This window comes from Podarcis liolepis (genome assembly GCF_965112155.1).
Source record: "Podarcis liolepis genome assembly, chromosome: 11".
Classification (NCBI taxonomy): Eukaryota; Metazoa; Chordata; class Lepidosauria; order Squamata; family Lacertidae; genus Podarcis; species Podarcis liolepis.
The window spans coordinates 15,571,983-15,596,138 of record NC_139565.1 but is presented as its reverse complement, the minus strand read 5'-3'; the positions used below and the strand labels follow the sequence as shown (position 1 = coordinate 15,596,138).

The window sequence follows — 24,156 nt, the reverse complement described above, 5'->3', positions numbered from 1 at the left end:
TTCAGGTATGCTGGGCCAAGGCCATTTAGGGCTTTAAAGGTCAGCACCAACACTTTGAATTGTGCTCGGAACGTACTGGGAGCCATCTGGTGAGCAGAAAAGTTTGTGCAGACAGAATGATCAGAAGAATGTAATATTGAATTCTCCCCATGATCTATGAAAACTGTCGTAGAATCATAGAATTGTAGTGTTGGAAGGGAGTCATCTCATCCAAACCCCTGCAATGCAGAAATCTCAGCTAAAGCATCCATGACAGATGGCCATCCAACCTCTGTTACTAAGCTCCAAGGAAGGAGAGTCCATAACCTCCCATGGACCTCCCACGGACCGTCTCCCAGGGAGACTGTTCCACCGGCGAACAACTTTTACAGTCTGAAAGTTCTTCCTAATGTTTAGTTGGAATCTCCTTTCTTATAACTTGAAGCCATTGGTTTGAGTCCTACCATCCAGAGCAGGAGAAAACAAGCTTGTTCGCTCTTCCATGTGATATTGGAGATATTCCTTGAGATATTTGAAGATGGCTATCATATCTCCTCTCAGTCTCCTTTTTTCCAAGCTAAACATACCCAACTCCTTCAACCTTTCCTCATTGACCTTTGATCATCTTGGTTACCCTTCTCTGCACACAAGTCCTTTCACTGCATGTGTAGGGACTCCAAATGCAACACTCTTCTCTCTCTTATAATCTGTGATGGAAGGAGGAAGGCTTGCCTATCCTGAATGGTTTCACTCAGCTCTAGTTTGGGACAATAATGTTCCTGCAGAAGATGACTTCAAGACAGTTGCCATTTGAGCCTGCCATTAGTTACCGTCTATATCAGCGGTTCTCAACCTGTGGGTCCCCAAATGTTGTTGGCCTTGCTAGCTAGGGTCCCCAAATGTCTCTGGCCTTGCTAGCTAGGGGTGATGGGAGTTGTAGTTCAACAACATCTGCGGACCCACAGGTTGAGAAAGGCTGGTCTAGATCATGGGCAGGCAAACTAAGGCCCCGGGGCTGGATCTGGCCCAATTGCTTTCTAAATCTGGCCCATGGACAGTCCAGGAATCAGTGTTTTTTTACATGAGTAGAATGTGTCCTTTTATTTAAAATGCATCTCTGGATTATTTGTGGGGCATAGTAATGCGTTCATATTTTTTTCCAAAATATAGTCCGGCCCCCCACAAGGTCTGAGGGACAGTGGACTGGCCCCCTGCTGAAAAAGTTTGCTGACCCCTGGTCTAGATTTCCCTTTCGCCTTGAGTACCTTTAACTGCTACTTAAAGGCAAGCCTTTAACCGATTAGAGATAATCACTGATGTTATCTCTGACTACAAAGAACAATGGGGGGGGGAGCAATCTCTTCTTGCTGTATAAGGTCCTCAAAATATCCCCTGCAAACAAGTTTACTATTTTGGTTTTGTCTTCCCTAGTCCAGCTCATGAAGCGGGGGAATGCCACGGTTCCAGAATACAGTACAAAATATGTGAGAATCCCTCTTGTCCCCCTGGAGTGCCTGCGTTCAGGGACTGGCAATGTCAGGTCTTCAGTGTAAGGGCATCATATCAGAAACATATCCACCAGTGGCAGGCTGTTATTGACGAAGGTAAGCCTATCTCACATTTCTGCTGCTAGCATTGTGCTGATACGTGTTATGCTTACAGCAAGTGATTCACACATTAGCAAAAAAACGACAACCTTTTTTAAAATAAATAAATAAACATCTTTACTGAAAGTTCAAAAAGTACATAATTACATGTGCACTGAACATGGTGAGACATAAATAAGAGAGAGAGAGAGAGAGAGAGAGAGAGAGAGAGAGAGAGAGAAAGAGAAGCAGAACCCGTGTGGAAAGGAAAATAAAGGGGGGAGGGTTTGTTGTGGGGGAGGAAGGGAAAGGAGATTGTTAGCCGCTTTGAGACTCCTAAGGGTAGTGATAAAGCGGGATATCAAAGCCAAACTCTTCTTCTGACGACTCAAGTCTTCTTCTTTTTTTAATGTAATAATTTCAGTTTACATAATACTACAGTGAGCCTATCTCTGTGTAATCCAGTTTCATACTTGTCAGGCTGGGTACACAAAAGAAATAAGAAGAAAGACTGTGGATTTTTTCAAAGGAGAAGAAGGAAGCATGGCTTTTAGCATTCAAATGTTTTACATACCTTGCACTGTATTTTGGCAAGCAACCACAACTAATGTATATCTTAGTTGGCCATGGAATATGTTCTTTAAAGTCCAACATACAGATTGCCAAACCTAAATCCTTTGTATATTGTAGCATTCCCCAACTGTGTGCCTTCTGTAAGTTTTGGACTACAAGTCCCATCGGCTGCAGCTGGCAGGAGGTGGAACTATAGTCCAAATTGCCATGAGAGCATCAGGTTGGGGAAGGTTGAACTCAACACAGACTCCAAAGGAAAAAATGTTCATTTGCATCTACAAGCTGGATTCAAGCCGGGACATGGAAGAATAAAGGAAGAAATGGGAGCATCTTTAATGTGTTCATCCCATTCTTTCCTTTTGAGGTTCAGTTACCTGGCATCATGGTGGAGTCCAGGGATTGACAGGCCCATCTATCACTGTGGCCTGTGGGAGGTGAGGAAAATCAGGATCTGGCCCATCAGCCAGATTGTTACTGAGCCCTGTTGTGGACAATTCTGAGTTTGATGAACCAATGGTCCTATCCTGATGGTCTAAAAAAATAGAAATATTTTACATACTACCCTGTTTGGAATGTGAACATTATCAACTCTACAGATGCATTGGCTTCAAATTATCATATGCCTTTTCTACAAAGAAAATGGCTGTTTTTGTTCTGTTAATGTAAAGCCTGAAGATGAATAACACTCGTGACATTAAGCTATGCTAGTATTTGAGGATATGTCACAATGCTATGAATTAACCAGCCGTTTATTAAATGAAATGTAGATTTCACCTACAGATTTTATCTAACTTCTTTATATTTGATGAGGCTCAATTCCACCCCCCCCCCATGTTTAATGTTTAGGACAGTGTCCTATCATAACCTGAAACAAGTGATAAGAAGCTGATAAGATTTGAAACAGAAATTATACAGTTCGTGTGAATGTCAGCAGCGTATGACTCTGCAAACAAAAAGCATTGCTCCCCTTGAAAGTGCAGGATTTGAACCCCAAATGCCTCAAATAGTCACAAGGACAGCATTTATGCTTTGATATAGTCTTTTTTTAGTCAATGGATTATGCTATGCAAATTCCATTATGAGATTTAACAGAAAATAGTGTCCTATTGATACATGTCTGATTGTGAATAAATGTCATTCACTTATACCTCCTGCATTTTCAAAAGATGGGTTAGGCTCTCATCACTCGGTTCTTTTGGGTGTGCCCATTCTACACAAATGCCCTGACAGAGTTACCACACCTGGAGAAGAAAAGATCACTGGATTACAGTAACAACCACTTTTGTCCCTTTAATGAAGGGCCAAAGGGATGTGTGGATGAAACTGATTTTTTCTTTTCATTTGATGCAAATATTATTCAGACAGAGTATCAAATGTGGTTGTTTAGGAAAGAGAGTTTTAGTTACGAGGTCCAGAAAATAACTTTTAATCCTTTTGTATTTAAGGTGAATTGAATAAGCTTTAAACACATGCCAGGGACATGTCCCCACTGAACAGGGCTTCCGGCAGCCCTCAAGTCACTTCTGCAGGGCTGTCAATTGTTCTGCAGTTTGCAGAAGGTAAAAAACCCCAATGGTTTGATTCTCTATTGAGCAGCAAGGAGAGTTGAGTGCTTCTTAACTTCAGCAAACTGCAGCACAAATTAAAGAGTTGACCTTTCCTCCCAAACTTCTGCTCGTGAAAGAGCACCGAGGGACCGAGAGGGTCTTCTCTATTTGTGCTGCGGTTTGGAGAGAAGAAGATACATCAGCTGCTCAAAATAAACTTTTATTACCTTCTGCAGGCTATTGGAGAGCATGCTTGCCTTTCCCCAAATTCCAGAGAACATTGTTGAGGTATCCTCAGCCACCATAAATAATATCTGGCTTGGAAGCCAAGCCAACATTTGTGCATCTCCGGCAAAGCGTACCCTTGATTTGTTTTCCTTTGGGAAGAGTCCCTCACTGAAAATTACTCTCTTTTTATGTCTCAACCCATCCATTCTCTTTGCAGGAGACCAAGGAAGGTTTTAGTGTATGCCCTTCCTTAGTAAGTCTGCTTGGAAGGAGAGCTTTCCTTGTGCTTAACCTACTAAAATGAGAGGGAGTTTGCGATCTTGTGTAGCTCTCGTTCGTTTTAATACTGCATGTCTTGAACCCTCTTCGGGTGCTCTGCATCAGAGTTAAGTAAACACGCAATAGAGAACAGGATGTAGCTCTGCCTCTTCCATTGCTATTTCCCCATTCCCAGTGAAAGGTTGGTGGGCTGGGCTGATGGCACCTCCCACTGGTGGAAGACAGGAAACAACCCTTTGGGAAGTAGGAATGCCCACGATTCAGTTCTGCTCCTGCCTCCGTTATATGCAGCTAGCTTGCTTCCTTTTGCTCCTGCTGTTACTTCTCTTCAGGCCTATTTGAAAACGTTTTCCCCCTCTCTTCTTTCATACACTTCTTCTTTTACCTGTGCCTATCTTCTAGCCCAGTGTTTCCTGAGTCTCCAGCTGCTTTTGAATTACATTTTCCTGATCCCTGGTCCTGCTAGCTAGGGTTGATGGGAGTTGTAGTCCAAAAACAGCTGGAGACCTAAGTTTGGGGAACCCTGCTCTAGCTTCTAGGCACCTTCCCCTGATTCACTCTGATCCTTCACCTCTGTTCTCCCCTTTCTTCTCTGGATTGCTTTGATGAAGGGACATCTTTCAAAGAAATGCCAGCGCAGAACCTCCATTGGATGAGGAGGACAGCGAAAGCTCAGTCATACAGCACTAAGCCCACCCTGTTCTGCCTTGCCCAGGTTGCTGTCCACCTTCAGCCATTGGGGAAAGCCAATGGGGAAAGCCCTTTCTTTTCTTTTTTTAGATAATTTTATTTATCTGTCAGCTTTTGGATCCAATCTTGTATAGAGGGGATTTCATTACTCTTCCATTTTGCTGCGATCAAAACTCAAAGCCGCCGCATATAAAAAGATACCCTTCCTCTTTTGTGGAATATCCAGATCTGTTATTCCCAGGAGGTAGGCCTCTGGTTTTTTATTGAAAGAGATCTTTAGCATTTTTTGCAGTTCTGCATGTATTCTACATATGGTAGAATGTTCCTGAGTCTCCGCATCTCCAACAATTACTTGACACATTTTTATACATTTTTGAAAGTTTCCATGATGTTAGATACCATCGATGTTGCATTTTTTGAAAGTTCTCTCTAATTGTGTAACAGTTTGTGAATTTCCAATTGATCTTCCATAAATTTTCCCATTGGGCCATGGTTATTGGAGGGGAGAAGCCCTTTCAATGGAGAATTGAAAACTATCCTTCAGGTGGGATGCCAACTGTCCTTTTCCGTTGCTGCCCATGTCTTGGAGATCAAAGTACTGTTTTTCCAGAGTTCTAAAACACATAGAGAACATCCATAAGTACAGGAGACTCCAATATTTGCCTTCAGACTAGTGGAGGTGACCAGTATGGTGATCATGGTAGGGTTGGAGTTTACATGCTTGCCCCCCGTTGCTGCCTTCCTTGCATGTTGACCTAACTCTGATGTGAAACATCTGAAGAGGTGTCCATAATTCCCACCTGGAATATAGCAGAAATGTAGCTTGGTGCTGCAACCAGTAGAAGCAGAATTTTGTATCTACGAAATGAGGTTTATCATGCTTACCTGGTTTCCACTTACTCGAACAGAAAAACCTTGTGCATTATTTTGCTCTCCAAATGGAAAAGACCAGCCTATACTAATAACGGAGAAAGTGATGGATGGAACTCCATGCGGTCATCAGGAAATGGATATATGTGCGAATGGCAGGTGTCAGGTAAATCAGCGTTCAGAAGCCAGGTTTAAATATCTATTTATTGTGCAGTATTTCTTGAATGTTTGGATCCCTGAATCCTGCTTTTACACTTTAGTCTTCCTTTCTGGGATGGGGGTGGTGGGGGCAATTTAGTACTTGCCATATGCATTCTTTCTGGTCTCTATGGATTCTGCTTCTTCCTAAAACTAAAGCTAACATCAGTGTTTATAGTCCCTCCTTGTGATGGGGGACTTGTTCCTCGTCTGCATACCTTGAAGGGAGAAGCATCCTGTTATGATCACTTCTCTTTCAACCACCTCAACAGCATGATGAAGGACTTTCTCTGCTGAGCTTTTATTCTTCAGTAAAGTAAAAGACCTTTGAAAGTCTTGTAGGTTGCTAAGTAGGTACTGCTGCAGCAGGAAGGTAAATGGCATTTCCGTGCGCTCTGGTTTCCTGTTGTACCAGAAGCGGTTTAGTCAATGCTGGCCACATGACCCAGAAAGCTGTCTGTGGACAAACTCTGGCTCGCTCAGCTTGAAGCGGGACGGGCGCCACAACCCCATAGTCGCCTTTGACTGGACTTAACTGTCCAGGAGTCCTTTCCCTTCTACGCCCACTTAGCTGGGAGTAAGCTTCATTGAAAATGTAACTTACTTGTGAGCAAAATGTATAGGGTTTCAGTGTTAATCTCTTACTGTTAAACAGTCGGGGGGTTTCAGTTCCTTTAATCGCTTGCTTTAGGATTATTTTTTATTTTACGTGAATCTCTCTTTCCTTTCCCCGTTGACCTAGGAAGAGTTATGGATGCAACCAAAGACTGATAGGCGTGACTTGCCTTTCCTTGCTTAGGAATCAAAGAATCATAGAATTGTAGAGCTGGAAGGGACCGTGAGAGCCATCTAGTCCAACCCCCTGCAATGCCAGAATCCTTTGCCCAGTGTGTGGCTCAAGCCCATGAGCCTGAGATTAAGAGTCTCGTGCTCTACCAATTGTGTTATCCTGTAGAGCAGGGATAGCCAACTTCAGAGAGACTGCGATCTACTTTCAGAATTAAAATCTGGCAATGATCTACACCCGTTTTTTTTGGGGGGGGGGTTCAGGTTGAAGTTCTTGAGCTTTTTTTAGGGAGGAAGATAGCCCGGTTTTTATACAAATACTTTCTTAGGAGGGAAGTTCCATTTTTTGGGGGGGGGAGGTTAAAGGCAAGGGTCAAAGGGGAAAAGTCACTCACAATAATATCGCTTTGAATGAAAACAGCCACAGAGAGATAGCTCCGTCTTTCTTTCCACTGATCAGAAAACAATGGAGGGTGGGACGAGGGGGCAGGGCAGGAATCAGTTTCAATGATGCTGAGGAAAGGGAGCCAGAGATCGACCCGTGATCTACCAAAACCTTGTGGGGATCTACCAGTAGATCGCGATCGACCTGTTGGACATCCCTGCTGTAGAGGAATGCAAGTGGATTGGGGCACTTAGCAACCACGGGGGGGGGGGGCGGGGGAGTCCAGAATAAGAAAGCTAAGAAGTCCCCCACCCCACCCCAGTCCTTCTCAACTGCTATTTAACAAAAAGTGGAGATGGGCAAGCATGTAAGACCAGATACACCATTAACTTCATGTCTATTTTGGCCGTCAGAGTCAATTCCTTATATTGTAATATTAATACTTGCAAGCTACATTGAGAGGCACAGTAAAGCCTTCCGTGAAAATGTCGTGATGCTTCCTTTTCGCCTCCAGAAGTTTGGGTGTGATGGCATCCTGGGATCTTTGGCGTGGGAAGACCACTGTGGCGTCTGCAACGGAGATGGGAAGTCGTGCAGAGTTGTTAAAGGAGATTTTAATCACACTCGGGGAGCAGGTAAAAAAAACCCCCAACCTTTCAAATTTAATGCTTTTTTACAGAAATTTGTAAATGTAATGAGCATTCTGCATTAGATAAATCGATTAGTACCTTTTCATATTTTGTGTTGATTAAATGGTAGCATTCCATTCACGATAAGCAGATAAGGGCAAGAAAAGGCTTTCCTTATACCCAGTTTCAGACTTATTACTGCAGAGAGGGGGGTGATTAGGAACAGATGGGAACAAGTATTTAGTAAACCCCACTGCATAGTTTTTGATACATGATACCTGGGTTTATTTACCATAGTTGAACATAAACATTTATCTGGATTAGCAGCTCTCCAATGCTCAAACATTAAATGAAGGAAAGAAAAGGGAGCAAATAGCCAAAGATTCAATATATATTGAATTCAATATTTTTACTTAACATGATTTCCCCCCCAAATGAAATAGCTGAGAAGCTAAACAGTTGTCCAGATTCTGATGTGTGTTACTTTGCAGAAGAGCAAACATTTTTAATTTGAATTTTTAAATTTTGCATTAGGGATGCAATCATTTGCTTAGTGTGAGGCCTTCTGAGGGGGCCTCAGGAAACAGCACAAGTAATATTCTGCTGGCGTAGTTGGAGGTTTGCTGGCAGAATGACACTTGGGCCCTTGGAAGTCACACATAATGTTACCTAGTGCATGAAAAAATAGGGTGTATCAAATATCCTATCATAATTATTTACAAAATTAGTCCACTTCTTCCAGAAATCAAGAATTTTTCCTCTTTTCTGTTGCAAGGCGCAAGTGATAAGTTTAATTATTTCACTATTTCCCATATCTAGCCCAAGCATCAGCTGTAAGCACATATTTTTGAAACAGGACCATTAGTGGGGCTTTAATTTAGGCGTCTTCAGAACTGTTAGATTTCAATATTCAGAGTAATTCAGCAAGTATTTTAAAAAACTGAATTAGAAGCCAAGACGTTTCAAAAGCAGTAAACATCATAATCTATACCAAATCAAACAGGCGTTCAGAAAATAAAATTAAAGACATCTTTGAGTCTTCAGGTGCGGTTGTGTCCTAGGATGGAGATAATCTAGGAAAAGGGAGGCAAAATCACAAATTACCCTGAAGGTTTAAGTCAGAAGACAGAAAATTGGAGAGATTGGATATTGAAATTATATTTATAGAGATTTTAAACTGACCAATAAAACACTGGCAAAAATAAATATCCATAAGGAAATCTGTTTAAATCTTTCCAGTTACATGGCTGAGTCCTTGTTGAAAGAAAAATGTTTTCCTGTTTTAATAACTAACGTAAACCACAGAAATGCCTTCTAATGTAGACCCCAGATTTTAAGCATGTTTGCCATAATCTGACTTTACAAACGCAAAAGGGATTGGGTATGAACACTCGGGCTTTTTCTCTCTGTTTTAACACAGTAGCCAGTTTTTATGAAGCTCTCCCCCTTCCCTGAGTTTCAGAAATAGCTTGCCGGGTGCATATTTCTCAATGGAAACAACTTAAAAGGCTGTAAAAACACTGACTACAATCCTATGCCTAGTTACACGGTTACAAATCCCATTCATTTCTTCAAGAATTATGCATGCATAACTCTATGGACGTTTGCAACCACAGTGCTTATCTGTGGTCTTAATGATAAAGCACTATTTGTTTTCATTGAATCAGTGTCATTGCTGTGGTTTCTGCCCAAAGAAATGTTTGAAGGAATGCCTTACTCTCTTGTGTTCATTCAACTGTAGATCACTGTATAGACATATAACACACATGCCTTATATTTGTTTATTTTGGAGAGGGTTATTCAGAATTTTATTCAGAATTTGCCAAGTCATTTCTGATGAGTCTGGAAGGAAATCTGGGAGTCCCATTTCCTTGCCCCCCACGGTGGGGAAAAGTAAACACTGGAAGTTTATTTCTGAAACATAACTGTTCATGTAGGAATGTTGGTTTGATCCAGCAGGGATCTTCTTATATTCTTCTGTTCTTGATATTAAAGGCACATGGGTATTATGTAATCTCATTGACACATTAGATGTGTGTGGCCTGATCTTGAAGGGAATTAGAATCTATGAATGAGTCTCACTGCAGATTATGAAATTTGTGGATTAGATTGGTGAGAACATCATCTGTGAGTCTCTTGGATGCTACCCATTTATAGTTGCAGGAAACATGGTTTAATTGAAATAAAATATGATATCCTGCATAGGACATAACCCTCTTACTTGTTACTGAATCTTACATAAATACACACGCATACTATATGCAGTTTAGGGTAAAAATATTTAGTAGAAATCGGAAATGTAAAAAGAAGTACACTATATTATCAGCAGACAGTAATAAATTTGGGTGAGAGAGATACAAGATACAGATGTCAAACAACGATGCTATGTTGTCGCTGTTTGTTTTACTTGTGGGTTGTGGTGGCTTCTGACTATACAGTGTATATGTACATTGCTGAAAGGGAATAATACATTGAAAGAATATTATTTCACGAGCAGTGTGGAGAAAGCCATTAGGGAATTTTAATTATTGAGGTCTCTGGAAATACAAGCATTCTGGGAGTTTTGTGGAAACGCAGTGGGATTTAAACAAGCTATTAAAGTTTCACGCCGCCATAATCCAAGTCCATATGACAGGCATGAGCTAAGAGGTAGGGTTTTGCCAGAGTGGGGCAGCGTCAGAGAAAGGACAAAAACACACACTGGGTTGAACCAGGCGACAGCCATTTTATTTATGGTATTCATGAACTTTGCATTGTGCGAGAAGGGATTGTCCAGCATTGCTTACAACCTGCCTGTTAACAATGGAACCGCCAAGATGGCCTTCTGGCTAGTCCAGAAGGCAGAAGTCAACAAAGAGCATTAACTGCTCAGGCACTTCCACCTACTTGGAAGTACAGTGGTACCATGGTTCCCAAACGCCTTGGTACTCAAACAACTTGGAACTCAAAAAGTGCAAACCGGTAAGTGTTCCGGTTTGCGAACCTTTTTCAGAAGCCGAACGTGCTCCGTTTTGAGTGCCACACTTCTGTTTTGAGCATTACGCTGAGGTCTGTCTGTTTTTGCTATTTATTTTGCGTTTTTGTATTTGCTGCTCTTTTGTTTTGTGACTGTGACTGTGTGGAACCCAGTTCAGCTACTGACTGATTGATTGTGTGACTGCAGTACATTGTTTATTGCTTTCATTTTATGGATCAATGGTCTCGTTAGAGCGTAAAAGTCATGTTAAATTGCTGTTTTAGGGGTCTGGAGAAGTCTGGAATTGATCAATCCATTTTGCATTACTTCCTATGGCAGGCATAGGCAAACTCAGCCGTCCAGATGTTTTGGGACTACAAATCCCGTCATCCCTAGCTACCAGGACCAGTGGTCAGGGATGATGGGAATTATCCCAAAACATCTGGAGGGCCAAGTTTGCCTATGCACATTCTATGGGAAAGCATGCCTTGGTTTTGGAACGCTTTGGTTTTGGAACAGACTTCCAGAATGGATTAAGTTTGAGAACCAGGGTACCACTGTATGGCTGGCCACCAGATTTTTGTCCTTGTGACTAATCTATGAGCTAAATGCCCTGCAAGTCCCTATGGTATCTATTCAGATCAGACTGTTATTGATGCTCCAGACAGCAACCAGAAAGAAAAGCAGATTCATGAAAATATTTCATGAAGTGTGAAGGTTCCCCACTTACCCCCTGTCTTCACCCCCACCTATGTTTTCTGGCTCCATGGAGTCAGCACCGGCGACAACCCCTTCAGCTTCTCTGCTTGACCCGGGAACTATCCAACTCAAGGGAGAGTCATAAATTAATATTGGCTGATTCAATAAGAAGACAGTGCCAAGCAAACAGTAAATATATATATATACAGTGGTGCCTCGCAAGACGAAATTAATTCGTTCCGCAAGTCTCTTCGTCTTGTGGTTTTTTCGTCTTGCGATGCACGGTTTCCCATAGGAATGCATTGAAAATCAATTAATGCGTTCCTAGGGAAACCGCCTTCAGACCAGGTCCGGGGACAGTCTGTCCCCGGACCTCTTCTGAAGGCTGGGGGGGGGGAGACAAGGGCTTTTCTTCCCACCCCCAGCATTTTAAAAAACCCCGGGACAGCGGAGGACTTTTCCGCTGTCCGGGCGATCTTAAAATGCTGGCGGGCGGCATTTTAAAATCGCCCCGGACAGCGGAGGACTTCTCCGCTGTCCGGGGCGATTTAAAAGCCCCTGGGAAGGCAGGCAGGGGGGACAAATACTTTTGCCCCCCGCCAGCCTTCAGAAGAGGTCCTGGACCTCTTCTGAAGGCGGGCGGGGGGCGAAAGTCTTTGCTCCCCCCCGCCTGCCTTCAAAAGGTGTCCCCGCGGTGGCGGGAGGTGTCCCCTGCCCCCCGCCCGGCTTCGGAGCACCGGGAGAAGCGATCTCCCTGCAGCCCCTTGCTGCAAAAGACGTCCGGGGGAAGCGGGGAAGAAGCGCTTCGCTTCCCGCTTCCCCCGACGTCTTTTGCAGCAAGGGGCTGCAGGGAGATCGCTATCTCCCCGCAGCCCCTTGCTTCAAAACAGGTCCGGGGGAAGCGGGGAAGAAGCGCTTCTTCCCCGCTTCCCCCGGACGTCTTTTGCAGCAAGGGGCTGCAGGGAGATCGCTATGTCCCCGCAGCCCCTTGCTTCAAAAGAGAAGACCCGCTGTCCCTGGGGCAAGCTTCGTTTTGCGAAGCAAGCCCATAGGGAAATTCGTCTTGCGAGGCAACTCGAAAACGAAAAAACCTTTCGTTTTGCGAGTTTTTCGTCTCGCGAGGCGTTCGTCTTGCGGGGTACCACTGTATATATATATATATATATATTTGCTTTCGTATATATATAGACGTATATATAGATCGTATATATATATAGGTTCCAGAGGATCAGTCCAGAGACACTGGCAGAATGAGAGGCAAATGTGATTCTAAAACTTCATAAACCAGAAGAGGAAATCAGACATGAACACTATTGCATTTCTTTAAAACAAATCTTTTGTGTTTGTTGATTACAAACATCACATGGAATATTTCATCTTGTAATTAGGTTATGTGGAAGCATTGGTGATACCTGCAGGGGCAAGAAGAATCAAGGTTGTGGAAGAAAAACCTGCTCACAGTTACTTAGGTGAGTTTTGTTTTGTCCGTAATTGTAAAATGTACTTGACAAAAAAGATAGAAAACTTTATACCTTTAAAAAAAAATATTCTTCGTAGATTCAAAACAGAAACTGTGAATGTGGATGCCACCCCAGTTCAAATGTCACACTGGGGTCACTAAATAGCTTTAGGCAAGTAATTACTTTCCGGATGGAGAACCTGTGGCCTTTCGATGATTTTGGACTCCTATTAGCCCCAGTCAGCCCCCGGCGAACTGTAGAACAATAACATATTGTGGTCCACAAGGAGGTAGACCTTCCCTCTCCCATGTCCATTTTCTTTATTGAAAACCCAAAATCAAAGAAATTAAATCCAAATGTACAAAGTGCAGGTTAAAGATTTTCAGAAGACAGAAATGTTTAAAAATTAAATCCAAGGTACGAAAGATAAAAACAGCATTTTTTTCCCCATTGCACATCCTAAACGGTGGTTCTCAAGCTTACTTAGTTGTTGTCGTTGTTTGCAAGCTGTTATCAGTTTGTTTGACAATTGTAATAATTGATTACAAAAACTATAATCTTAAAAAAATGAATTGATACAAGTATCAAAACATACAACTGTGTAAAATCAATAGTTCCCCCTCCTCAATAAACAAAGGGTTCTGAATTGCTTTTGTAAAATGTGGAAACAATGAAGACTCCGTGGGGCCTGCCTTACAATCTATCAAAGGATCAATTCTATTTTGGAAGAGAAAAAATTGCCAGTCAAGAGTCCAAGCTTCAGGTTTAGTTGTAAGTGCTAACGCGATAGGTACAACTGACAGCAACTGAAAGCACATTTTGGAAAATAGCCAGATTTAGGAGTATTAAGGGTTGTCATGCTCAATTGATATTTGCTTATGCCTTGTGGAACTACTTAGAGGAATCTAAATTTGCCAAAGCGGTAGACTGAAAACTGAAAGGTGATACGAGGCAGTTACTCCTTTTTTCGTCACGAAAGCTACAAATCTGGGGATCATTACTTAGGCACAAGCCCCCTTGAAACCAGCAGAGCTTTCTTGCAAATAAGTATGCACGGAATCAATTTGCAAGTCTAATAACCGGGATTAAAATGATACTTTCTGTGGTGGTTAGAATTATTAAAAGCGGGCGCACATTATATTCTCTTTAACATAAAAAATTTGAATGAGTGTAGTCCTGTATTTAGCCCATTTTGCACGCTCTCTCTCTCTCTCTCTCTCTCTCTCTCACACACACACACACACACACACACAGGAACTGATGCTAATTAGAGGCTGGATTTCTAAGGATTTGGAAATCCAGTTTGGGTGTGACCCTGGACCTCTTTTCAAGCTTGAAAAGCCCAGGTAGGAATAGTGGCCAAGAGCATTTTCACATACCTGAGGTTGCTGCATTAACAACTTGTTGTTTTTATCTTGTATAAAACGCCTCAAAATCCTTGGTTACTTGGTGACCCAGAAGTGCTGTAAATAAAATAAACTGCATCCATTCCTTGGAATGTCAGATCTGGTCATAATGACATATACCTTAGTTACATCTTGAATGGATTACTCTTAAGTGCTGTCTGTGGGACTGCCTTGAAAAGTGTTCCGAAACTTGAGCTGGTCCAGAACGCCGCAGCCAGACTGTTGACCTGCAGTAGTTATGAAGAATATGTGACTTCTCTGTTACAAGAGAAGTGCTGGCTGCCAACTGGGCTTAATTGAAAATGCTGGTTCATAAAGCCCCAAATTAGTGGAGGTCAGATTGTGACATAAACCTGAGGTTTGAAGATTTTCAAGAGAGCTCCTCTACTAGCCAGCCAACAGAATTTTCTGGACTGGGTGTGCTTTATAGGGATGGAACCCCTCACTCCGTCCAGTTAAAACTCTTGATAAGAACTTGTCCAGGAACCTGAGTACAAGGCAATATGATGTCCTTGAAAAATGCAGCGCCAATTCTTTCATACTTTTCCTGCTGCAAGCCAGTTCCGATCATCCGCTGCACAGAATGCAGGCGAATTAATGTCTCCAAATTGCCTTTAAATTATTCCTCTAAAATGAATAGCAAGATTATCCCGATAAATGAGGGGCACTCGCTTTGGCTGCTGCTTTTCTGCTTTTCCCAGTTGTGGTTGCATCCGTAGCTTCAGAGAATGGATTATTGCGCAGCGAAGCAGCAGAAAGAGATATAGACAACGGCTTGTCCGGAGCAGAGAACGCTTCAGCAGTGCTTGCCACAAGCAACTTTTCAGTACCTTTGGGAGTACAATAACATTTGGAACAGTTGCTCTGCAGCAATTTAACCAGGGACAGTGGTACAATGTGCAACAGAGCCATTTTATAAACATTAAAATTCTGCTGCCACTGCCAAAATATTTCTGTGGGGAGAAGCATTGAGGGCCGCAGAAAAAATCTCCAGGGCTCTTATATGGGCTAAATTTCAGCCCCACCCCAAGTCAGTAAAATAACCACTTTGACAAAACAGTTTGGTAACCCTGTTTATAGGGAAGGACCATAGCTCAGCAGTGAGACCTATCTGGCAGGGACACAAAACAGGGCCTTCTTGGTGACTGCTCCTAAGCTTTGCAACTGCCTCCTCAGGCAGAGCAGATTTAGTCACCCCTCTGCAAGTCTAGCAGCACAGAAAACCCCTGTTTAGATGTATTTTTCACCTGTTTTCAGCATTTTAGTTAGCTGATACTTTCATGCTGTAATTTTTATCTGGTCTTTATGTGTAGCTGTTTTTACTGATAGGTTTTATTTTGTAATTGTGTACTTTTGCTACTTACTAGTAGAGACTTACTAAACAAAAAGTTTTTTTGCAGTTGGCCCACATATGAGACATACACCAATGGCCAGTGGCTCTGACGCCACTGAGAGGCAGTTAGTCCACACAGCCAGTGACTCTAAACTCATAAGTCTTGATTTATTTTCGCTCCACAAGGTAGTACCTTAGAAAAGGTTGGTAGGTTTTTAAACAAGTAAAGCATGACTTTCTCCAGCCTTCCCAAGCTTGAGGCCTTTGAGATATTTTGGACTGCAACTCCCAACAACCATGGCCAGCAATCAGGAATGATGGAAACTGAAGTCCAAAACATCTCAAGATCACCAGGTAGGAGGAACATGCCTTGATGCAGCTGAATTTCATGATGATGGCTTCCAGGATAAAATCAGCTAAGCAGGTACAAAGAGATGACACTAGACTTGGTTCTAGTTACAAGTACCATATTTTTCGCTCCATAAGATGCACCAGACCACAAGACGCACCTAGTTTTTGGAGGAGGAAAACAAGAAAAAAAATATTTTGAATCTCATAACAGCAAGAGGGACCGCTGTGCAGTGAAAGCAGCAATCCCTCTTGCTGTTCTGGCTTCTGCGATAGCTGTGCAGTCTGCATTCGCTCCATAAGACGCACACACATTTCCCCTTACTTTTTAGGAGGGAAAAAGTGAGTCATATAGAGCAAAAAATACGGTAGGTAGCCGTGTTGGTCTGCCGTAGTCAAAACAAAATTAAAAAATTCCTTCCAGTAGCACCTTAGAGACCAACTAAGTTTGTTATTGGTATGAGCTTTCATGTGCATGCAGGTATCTGAAGAAGTATGCGTGCACATGAAAGCTCATACCAATAACAAACTTAGCTAGACTTGGTGACAGTGTCCCAATACAGATTGCAAGGCCAGCTAGAATTTTATCTTTCACATAACTGTGTGTAGATTGCTTTGGTTTGATCTCATCCAAAAAAATATTCGCCCCCTGGAGTTGAAAAGAATTTGCTTTCACCGTTTTAAAACTGAGATGTCCCCTTTACAACTTTTTGAGTGTAATGCACACGCCCCTTTTCTTCTTCAAAACCAGAGCATACCCTTAGCAGGCCTCGTTATGCAATTTACAAACTGAAGAGCACGGGAAGATTTTGAGTTGCATTGCCCATTTCCCTGAAATGAAGCTATTTGCATATATGCCCCACCTGTACAAATTGTGAAGGCTTTGAATGTGGACACTGTTTATGTCAAGATAGTATTGGCTTGTCTGCTGTGAGGGAATGAACTTGGCACTGTATACCGTATTTTTTGCTCTATAGGACTCACTTTTCCCCTCCTAACAAGTAAGGGGAAATGTGTGTGCGTCTTATGGAGCGAATGCAGGCTGCGCAGCTATCCCAGAAGCCAGAACAGCAAGAGGGATTGCTGCTTTCACTGCGTAGCGATCCCTCTTGCTGTTCTGGCTTCTGAGATTCAGAATGTTTTTTTTCTTCAGAATATTTTCTTTCTGGTGCGTCTTATAGAGCAAAAAATACGGTAATTCAAGGGTTTGGGTCTATGTGATTTTTGTGTATATACGGAATCCTTGGAGCTAAATACCCACATAAGGTGCAACTGTCCTGTATCTGATAGGCTAGCTACACTTCCTAAAATATCAGCATTTTGTGCTTTGGGGCTTCATTTGGTAATTGTTCAGAAACAAGATGGCCGTGAAACAACCATGCTGCTGTACTCCTGTACCAAAGATGTCTGTCCATTGGGTGGAGAAGAATCTACTTTTATCCAGTGGTTAGTTAGAAGACTTTAAAATGTTGAGATATTACATCAGAAAAAGAAACCTCTTAGAACTGTAACATTACTGGATGCTGCAAGGATGTTTTAGGAATTTTGTGCTATTTGGATTCATTGTACTGTGCCTTAGTGGCATGCGTGATTGTTGGATAATGTAGTTGTCTTGCCGCCAGTTGATGGTGCTATTGCCATTGTTTCCCATAGAAACATAACAAAACAGTACAAATATGGATAGGACGGCAGTTGATTGCCAGGAATGACTCACGTTAACATACAACTTTATGAAGAGATTTGGGCAAGGACTGAGCAGTTAAGGCACTTTCACATCACGAATGCCAAGCATGGAATTTCAGTGAGAAAGAATGTTTAGGGCAGTCTTGTCCAGAGGATGACATCAAGCCATCAAGTCAAACTTCACATATCTGATTAAGGGGCCTGAGGCATTCAAGATTCACATTAAAGAGAGAGAGAGAGAGAGAAATTGAAGAATTATATATCAGCAATGACAAAGTTGCGTATCCCTCAGTTCCTTGAAGTGTATCTGAGTTGACCTCATTAAATGCTTTTGGGGATTGATTGGGCCTGGGAGAGGAAAGAGTCGGCCAAAAAAAGTTACTCCTGGCAGGAAAGATCAAATTAATGTCTATTTGCAAAAGCCGCAGTTAAAAATGTCTAGAAATGTAAGTGCTAACATTTAGCACTTCGCAAGAATAGATGAGGTATTTGCACACGTACTAACCACACCAACTTAGAAACAAATGAGCGCCATGATCAAAAAGGTTCTTAAGAGCTTTGTGAGCTTTCAAATCCTGCAGGTTATTTATCAAGCTCATCATGTTGATGGCTGGAAGGCTGGATGTACTGCTTTGAGCACAAAGGCGATAGAAAACAGACCATGTTAATTGGGATAATTGCTATTTATCCAAGATATACGGGTTGAAATGGCCATGGAACAAGTTTAATAGTTCTAGTTTTTTCTTCAACATATCTAGTGGGACAGAACAACTTCCACCAAGTATAGGATTTTGTTTCTGACAGCAGCTATCCACCTGTCTCTGGGAGGCTGACATCAGAGCACAACTATCCCCAGTCTCATAATAATCATTTCCTGTTGCTTGTCCTTTGCTTCTGGGTACATTACTCTGATGCATTCGTGACCTTTGTGGCACAGAGTACCCACCAGCTTTGTTCCTATGCTCCAATAATACTGAGGTTAGATTACTGCAGTTCATTGCCCATGGGGCTGCTCTTGAAGACTGTCCAGAAATTAAAGCTAGTGCAAAATTTGTCAACCAGCCTCATAACAAGGATCCTGTAATCCAGATATATAACACTAATTCTGACCTGGGTGTGCTGCTTCTGATACATTTCCAGGTGCAATTCAAAGGGCTGGTTTTGCTCTGTAAATATTTACATAGCTTGGGACCCCTGTACTTTACATTTGAACCTGCCTGGCCTGTTAGATCATCTCCTGTTACTACAAGAGAGAGGACCTATTCAGTAGTAACCCCCTTCTATAGAATTCCTCTCCAAGGAGGTTTTCAGGGGCAAAATTGTTATTTTTTCAGCGCTGGACCAAGAATTTCTTCCACTCCTAGGCATTTCATTGTTAACTTGATGGTTTTTGTTAGTTTGACATCCAAATGGTGATCATACTGATGAAGTTGGGGAAGCAAATGGTGAATTGTTGGGAATTAGATGATAAGCTACCCAAACTCCAAATTCATTTTTTGTTCTTTATTAGCCACAAAGGTCTCAAGGTAACTTGCAACAAATACAAAGAGTAAAATATAGAAAAGTAATAAGAACTAATCACGAGCTATGAATTTATCTAATCTATATAATGTTGGATTTATGAAAGTGAACCTTTTAACATCACTTGACAGAGCTGGTATACGGTGTTCACAAACATTCCAACAGCTCAGGGAACCAAGTTTCCAGACAGTTTCCAGCTCAACGTCTGGGAAGGAAGAAAAAGTTGTCAGTTTGCCTGGGACTGATACCTCACACATGTCCTTGGGACAAGAGTAGCTTTGTGGGGCAGGCTGAAGTCCAAGGAGCTAGGGAAGCAAAGGGCCACCGTGCTTGGCCAAAATGAGCAGAGCAGGCCATGGACTAAGAATCAGAAAACTGATGGATGAGTCAGTGGAATGGAAAGAGCTTGAGGGGGAAAGACAAAGAAGCCGGAGAGTTTACAAAAGGAAAATCTAAAGAGCAAGGAAGGAATTGGACAGCCAAGGGAGGCAGGCTTGGAACTCTAAGCCAGGGAATTTCATGTGGCTGTGATATCAAGACAGCTTGATAAAGTTATAACTTATGAGAGTAGCGTTGAAGGGAAATTATGTTACACGTGGAGGACAGAAAACAACTGACTTGAGAGGAGAACAAGGACTACCACCGTTATGTCCACCTCAACTGTCATCCAGTGTGATCTGTTCAACCACCACCACCATTGACCCTTTCATGCTCCACCTTCTTTTCCCATCCTGATGGCCCAGTTGACCACCACAGCTGTAGAGATAACCGTGAGCCCTTCTGTGGGGCATACTTTGGGGCAGGCTATTGAAAGAAGATCTGGGAGCTCTGGGCTTGCAAAGGCCTAACAGCACAGAATAAGTTTGTGATTGGTTTAGCCTAAAAAGCTCTTTCCCCTGATGGAGAGATGTATTAATTGTAGCTTCTGTTGGAATTCTGTGACCTGATCGTGGTAAGAAGATAATGAGGCACAGGATGAGGTGAATGCAGGAAACTGTGGGTTGTAGCCAACTAACTACTACTCAAAGTAGACCCACTGAAATTAATGGGCATGACTAATTTGGGTCCATTAATGTTAATGGCTTAGTAGAATACAACCCTGAGTTTTATCATAGATTGGAACAAATAAGCCAATCTTATGCTTCTTAAGTTTTCTCCCCCAAAGCCATCTAAGCTACTTGCTATCACCACATCTTTTTTAAGTTAGTAATTTCAAAGCTCTATTGCTCAATAGCTTGTGTTCAAAGCACATTTTACGATCCAGCTACGTTGGCACAGGAAGTTCACAGAGTGCAGTAATGAGATTCTATTGCATCTTCTTAGCTGCTGTTGTAATTAATTTTAAAATACCATGTTCTAGTGCATTCATGTAACACAAACAATGAATCCATAATGTGTAGTTTGTACTATCCATATTGCATGATGGTGAACTAAATCCTGCAGCCCTTTATCTCAACCACTCACTATTTTATTGAACCCTGTCCTAAATATGGAAAGAATTTAGACAAATCTAAATATATGGCTTTTATCATTTATCCCAACTGGGAAGCAGATAAAATGTTTTCTTGCTGAGATTTCTTTATTATGCTTATTATTCATAAATAGCTTTGTAACTGAACCAGCGTAGGAAAAAAAATATTCTCATAGAACAACTGGAAAATGAACCATTTTCTTCTATACTGTTTCCCAATGTTATCTGCAGCTCTCCGAGATGCCGGCAAACAGTCTATTAATAGTGACTGGAAGATAGAACATTCTGGAACATTCAACATTGCTGGTACCACTGTTCATTACGTTAGGAGAGGTCTGTGGGAAAAAATCTCGGCCAAAGGTCCAACCACATCACCTTTGCATTTATTGGTATGGATGACCATTTTAAAACTATTTTATGCTATAATAAATCCTAATGTACTAGGGATTGATGGATAAGTCTATTTCTGGTCCATATGGATTTCACTTGTATTCATTGATTAGTCTGTTCCATCCCGTTTCTGAGTTAATCTGCCATGGTGATGATCATTTTAAAATCTGTATGAAAATTCGTATTTGACAGTTGTATCCCAGTGTATGCATTTCTTAATGAATTTAATGCTAAAGTGTTCATTTTTTACACATTTTAGTACATTTTTGAGCTGAGAACAGTACCACAAAATTCAGAGAAATGTTAAATTCAGGGAATCATTATGTAGATTAGGCCGGTTTACTTAAAAATGAAACAAAATGAAACAAAATTCCCTTCCACCCCTGGCAGGCAAACACTCACCATTTTTTCACAGCGAAGTATGGCAATAATCTCTTCAAATGGAGAGATTCGTCAAAGACATACGTATCTATAGTCAGTGTGGGGATTTCTACATAACCTGGACCATTAACTGAAGAATAAACAAGCTGATATCAGTTCAAAATTGCTAGCACAAAGGAGCTGGATCGTTTAGGGACACATTATGGATTATAAAACGTTTCCTTCACAACTGCAGATATGCTCAAACCCTGGCAGTGGATAAAAGCTGTTTCTATCTAGTTGTGCTCAAAGAATTTGCAGAACACATTTGCAGAGAACTATTTCCTCTTGAATAATTCTTCCTTAAATTTTGCTGGAGGGAGCTGATCTTTGCAAGTAATTGTCCTCCCTTTTAGTGCAAGATGTTTGTGCCTATAATCTTGGGATAAGTTGGCAACTAGGAAAGGGGGTTGAGAAAATGAAAAGTGAAGTTTTCGTTATGGTGATAATCACTGGCTAACCTGGAAGTAGCTTTCCTTGTAACAACACAGTATTGACCAGTACAGTGGTGCCTCGCAAGACGAAAAGAATCCGTTCTGTGATTCTCTTCGTCTAGCGGTTTTTTTCGTCTTGCGAAGCAAGCCCATTGACGGATTAGCGGATTAGCGCTATTAGCGGCTTTTAGCGGCTTATCGGATCAGCTGATAAGCGGCTTAGCGGCTTAGAAAAAGGGGGGAGGGGAAAAAACCAGCAGGAACTCGCAAGACATTTTCATCTTGCGAAGCAAGCCCATAGGAGATTCGTTTTGCGAAGCACCTCCAAAACGGAAAACTCTTTCGTCTAGCGAGTTTTCCGTCTTGCGAGGCATTCGTCTTGTGGGGCACCACTGTATTTGGGTCTAGAAAGAGTGTGTAGTCATGAAGCGAAATTATTCTGTGATTCAAATTTATGATGAAAAATGTATTTCTAAAAATAGAAGCTTACTTGAAGTTTTAAGTCCTTGGGGCAGGAGTTAGCACAATACACTTATGCTATATTATTGCAGTTTTAAAATGACTATTGCAGATAGAATCACTATGACTAAAGTTCTCCTGACATCTTAATGCTGGGTGATGTTAGTCACACTCAGAGTAGACACATTGAAATCAGTGGACGTATGTCTCTTGATTTCAGTAAGTCTACTCTTTAGTATGGCTTAGCTGGATATTGCCCACTTTTTGCAAATGCATACTTCGCTAACAAAGTCGTGTCAGCTTGCTTTTGAGTTGTTGGTTTTAACAGTGGATGGTGAGTATATGCAGATAAAGCTCTGTCTTCTCCCGGAAAATTCTGTTGATGACCATGGAAATTATTAAAGGGAAATATCCCTTGATCTTAGTCACTGCCTCCTGTTACAGTGATGATGATGATGATGAATATCCCGCCCATCTGGCTGGGTTTCCCCAGCCACTCTGGGCGGCTTCCAACAAAATATAAAATACGATAATCTATTAAACATTAAAAGCTTCCCTAAACAGGGCTGCCTTCAGATGTCTTCTAAAACTCAGGTGTTTATTTCCTTGACATCTGATAGGAGGGTGTTCCACAGGGCGGGCCCCACTACCAAGAAGGCCCTCTGTCTAGTTCCCTGTAACCTCACTTCCCGCAGTGAGGGAACCGCCAGAAGGCCCTCGGAGCTGGACCTCCATGTCTGGGCTGAACGTTGGGGGTAAAGAAGTTCCTTCAGGTATACTGAACCAAGGCCGTTTAGGGCTCTAAAGGTCAGCACCAACACTTTGAATCAGGCTGATAACTATTATTTACATGAAATGTTCTGTAAGAATAGCCCTTTTCAGAGGTTGCCTGTATCCACAGGCAAAATTTAGCACTGCATGTATAAACCCTCTGATTTTCCCTATGAGAGTTGCCTCAAATGACTTCTGTGAATGTCAGAATGTCTGTCAGATGCAAGCCAGTGCTGCATTTCTTCATATTAACAGATGAAGCCACCTTGTACTGATTCAGACCATGGATCTGTCTATCCCAGTACTGTTGGTTGTCGCTGCCAATCGCTCTCAAGAGCATCAGGAGAAGGATCTCTTAAGCTGACCGTGATGGGGGATTGAACGTGGAAAAGATTCATGCAAAGGATTTGCTCTGCCACAGAGATTTACCTCTCTCCCCTCAAATGTAGAAATATCACCATTCTCCAGTGTGATATTGCGTTCTCCAGTGTGATATTGAGACACTCCAATTTTTTATTCTGTATATTGCAGGTTCTGCTCTTTCAAGATCAGAATTATGGGCTACACTATGAATACACCATTCCTTTGGACCCTTTGCCTGAGAATCAGAGCTCCAAAGGGTCGGAGCCTCTTTTTATGTGGACACACTCAGGCTGGGAGGACTGCGATGCCGTATGCGGAGGAGGTAATGATTCTCTAAAATCTGTGGTAGAAGCAAAACATTTGGTGGGTTGTGTGAAGATACGGTGTTGGTGCTGATGCGCTAGGGCTGCCATTATTGCCATTCAGACAATATCATGTCCTGGAAAGTTCAAAATATTTTGCTTTTCTTATTGATTTCTCTTTCTTTTCTTTTTTTTTGGAAAAAAACTGTTACATGATACAGGCAGATTTGTTTACTTAGAAATATATTTTTGGAGGGTGTTTTTTAAACTTCGCAAAACTGCCAGTTCTTGACCTAAAATTCTAGTTGAGATCCATCATCTCTAAAACATGCATGGAGCTTAATGGATAAGCATTTGACACTCATTTCTAGGACACAGAATGCTTTTCGT

At 41.9% G+C, this 24,156-nt stretch overlaps 1 protein-coding gene across 2 annotated transcripts in view; it reads left to right on the top strand.

Annotated features, from left to right (window-relative positions):
- The window catches only part of ADAMTS19 (ADAM metallopeptidase with thrombospondin type 1 motif 19), a 124,588-nt gene that overhangs the window by 78,448 nt on the left and 21,984 nt on the right, over positions 1-24,156 (top strand). For both annotated transcript variants that reach the window (XM_083464410.1, XM_083464409.1), the window contains exons 13-18: positions 1,411-1,583; positions 5,791-5,918; positions 7,636-7,756; positions 12,794-12,874; positions 20,859-21,016; positions 23,633-23,786. In XM_083464410.1, the coding sequence (XP_083320536.1) occupies positions 1,411-1,583; positions 5,791-5,918; positions 7,636-7,756; positions 12,794-12,874; positions 20,859-21,016; positions 23,633-23,786 (815 nt within the window). The remainder of the gene's footprint in view (positions 1-1,410; positions 1,584-5,790; positions 5,919-7,635; positions 7,757-12,793; positions 12,875-20,858; positions 21,017-23,632; positions 23,787-24,156) is intronic.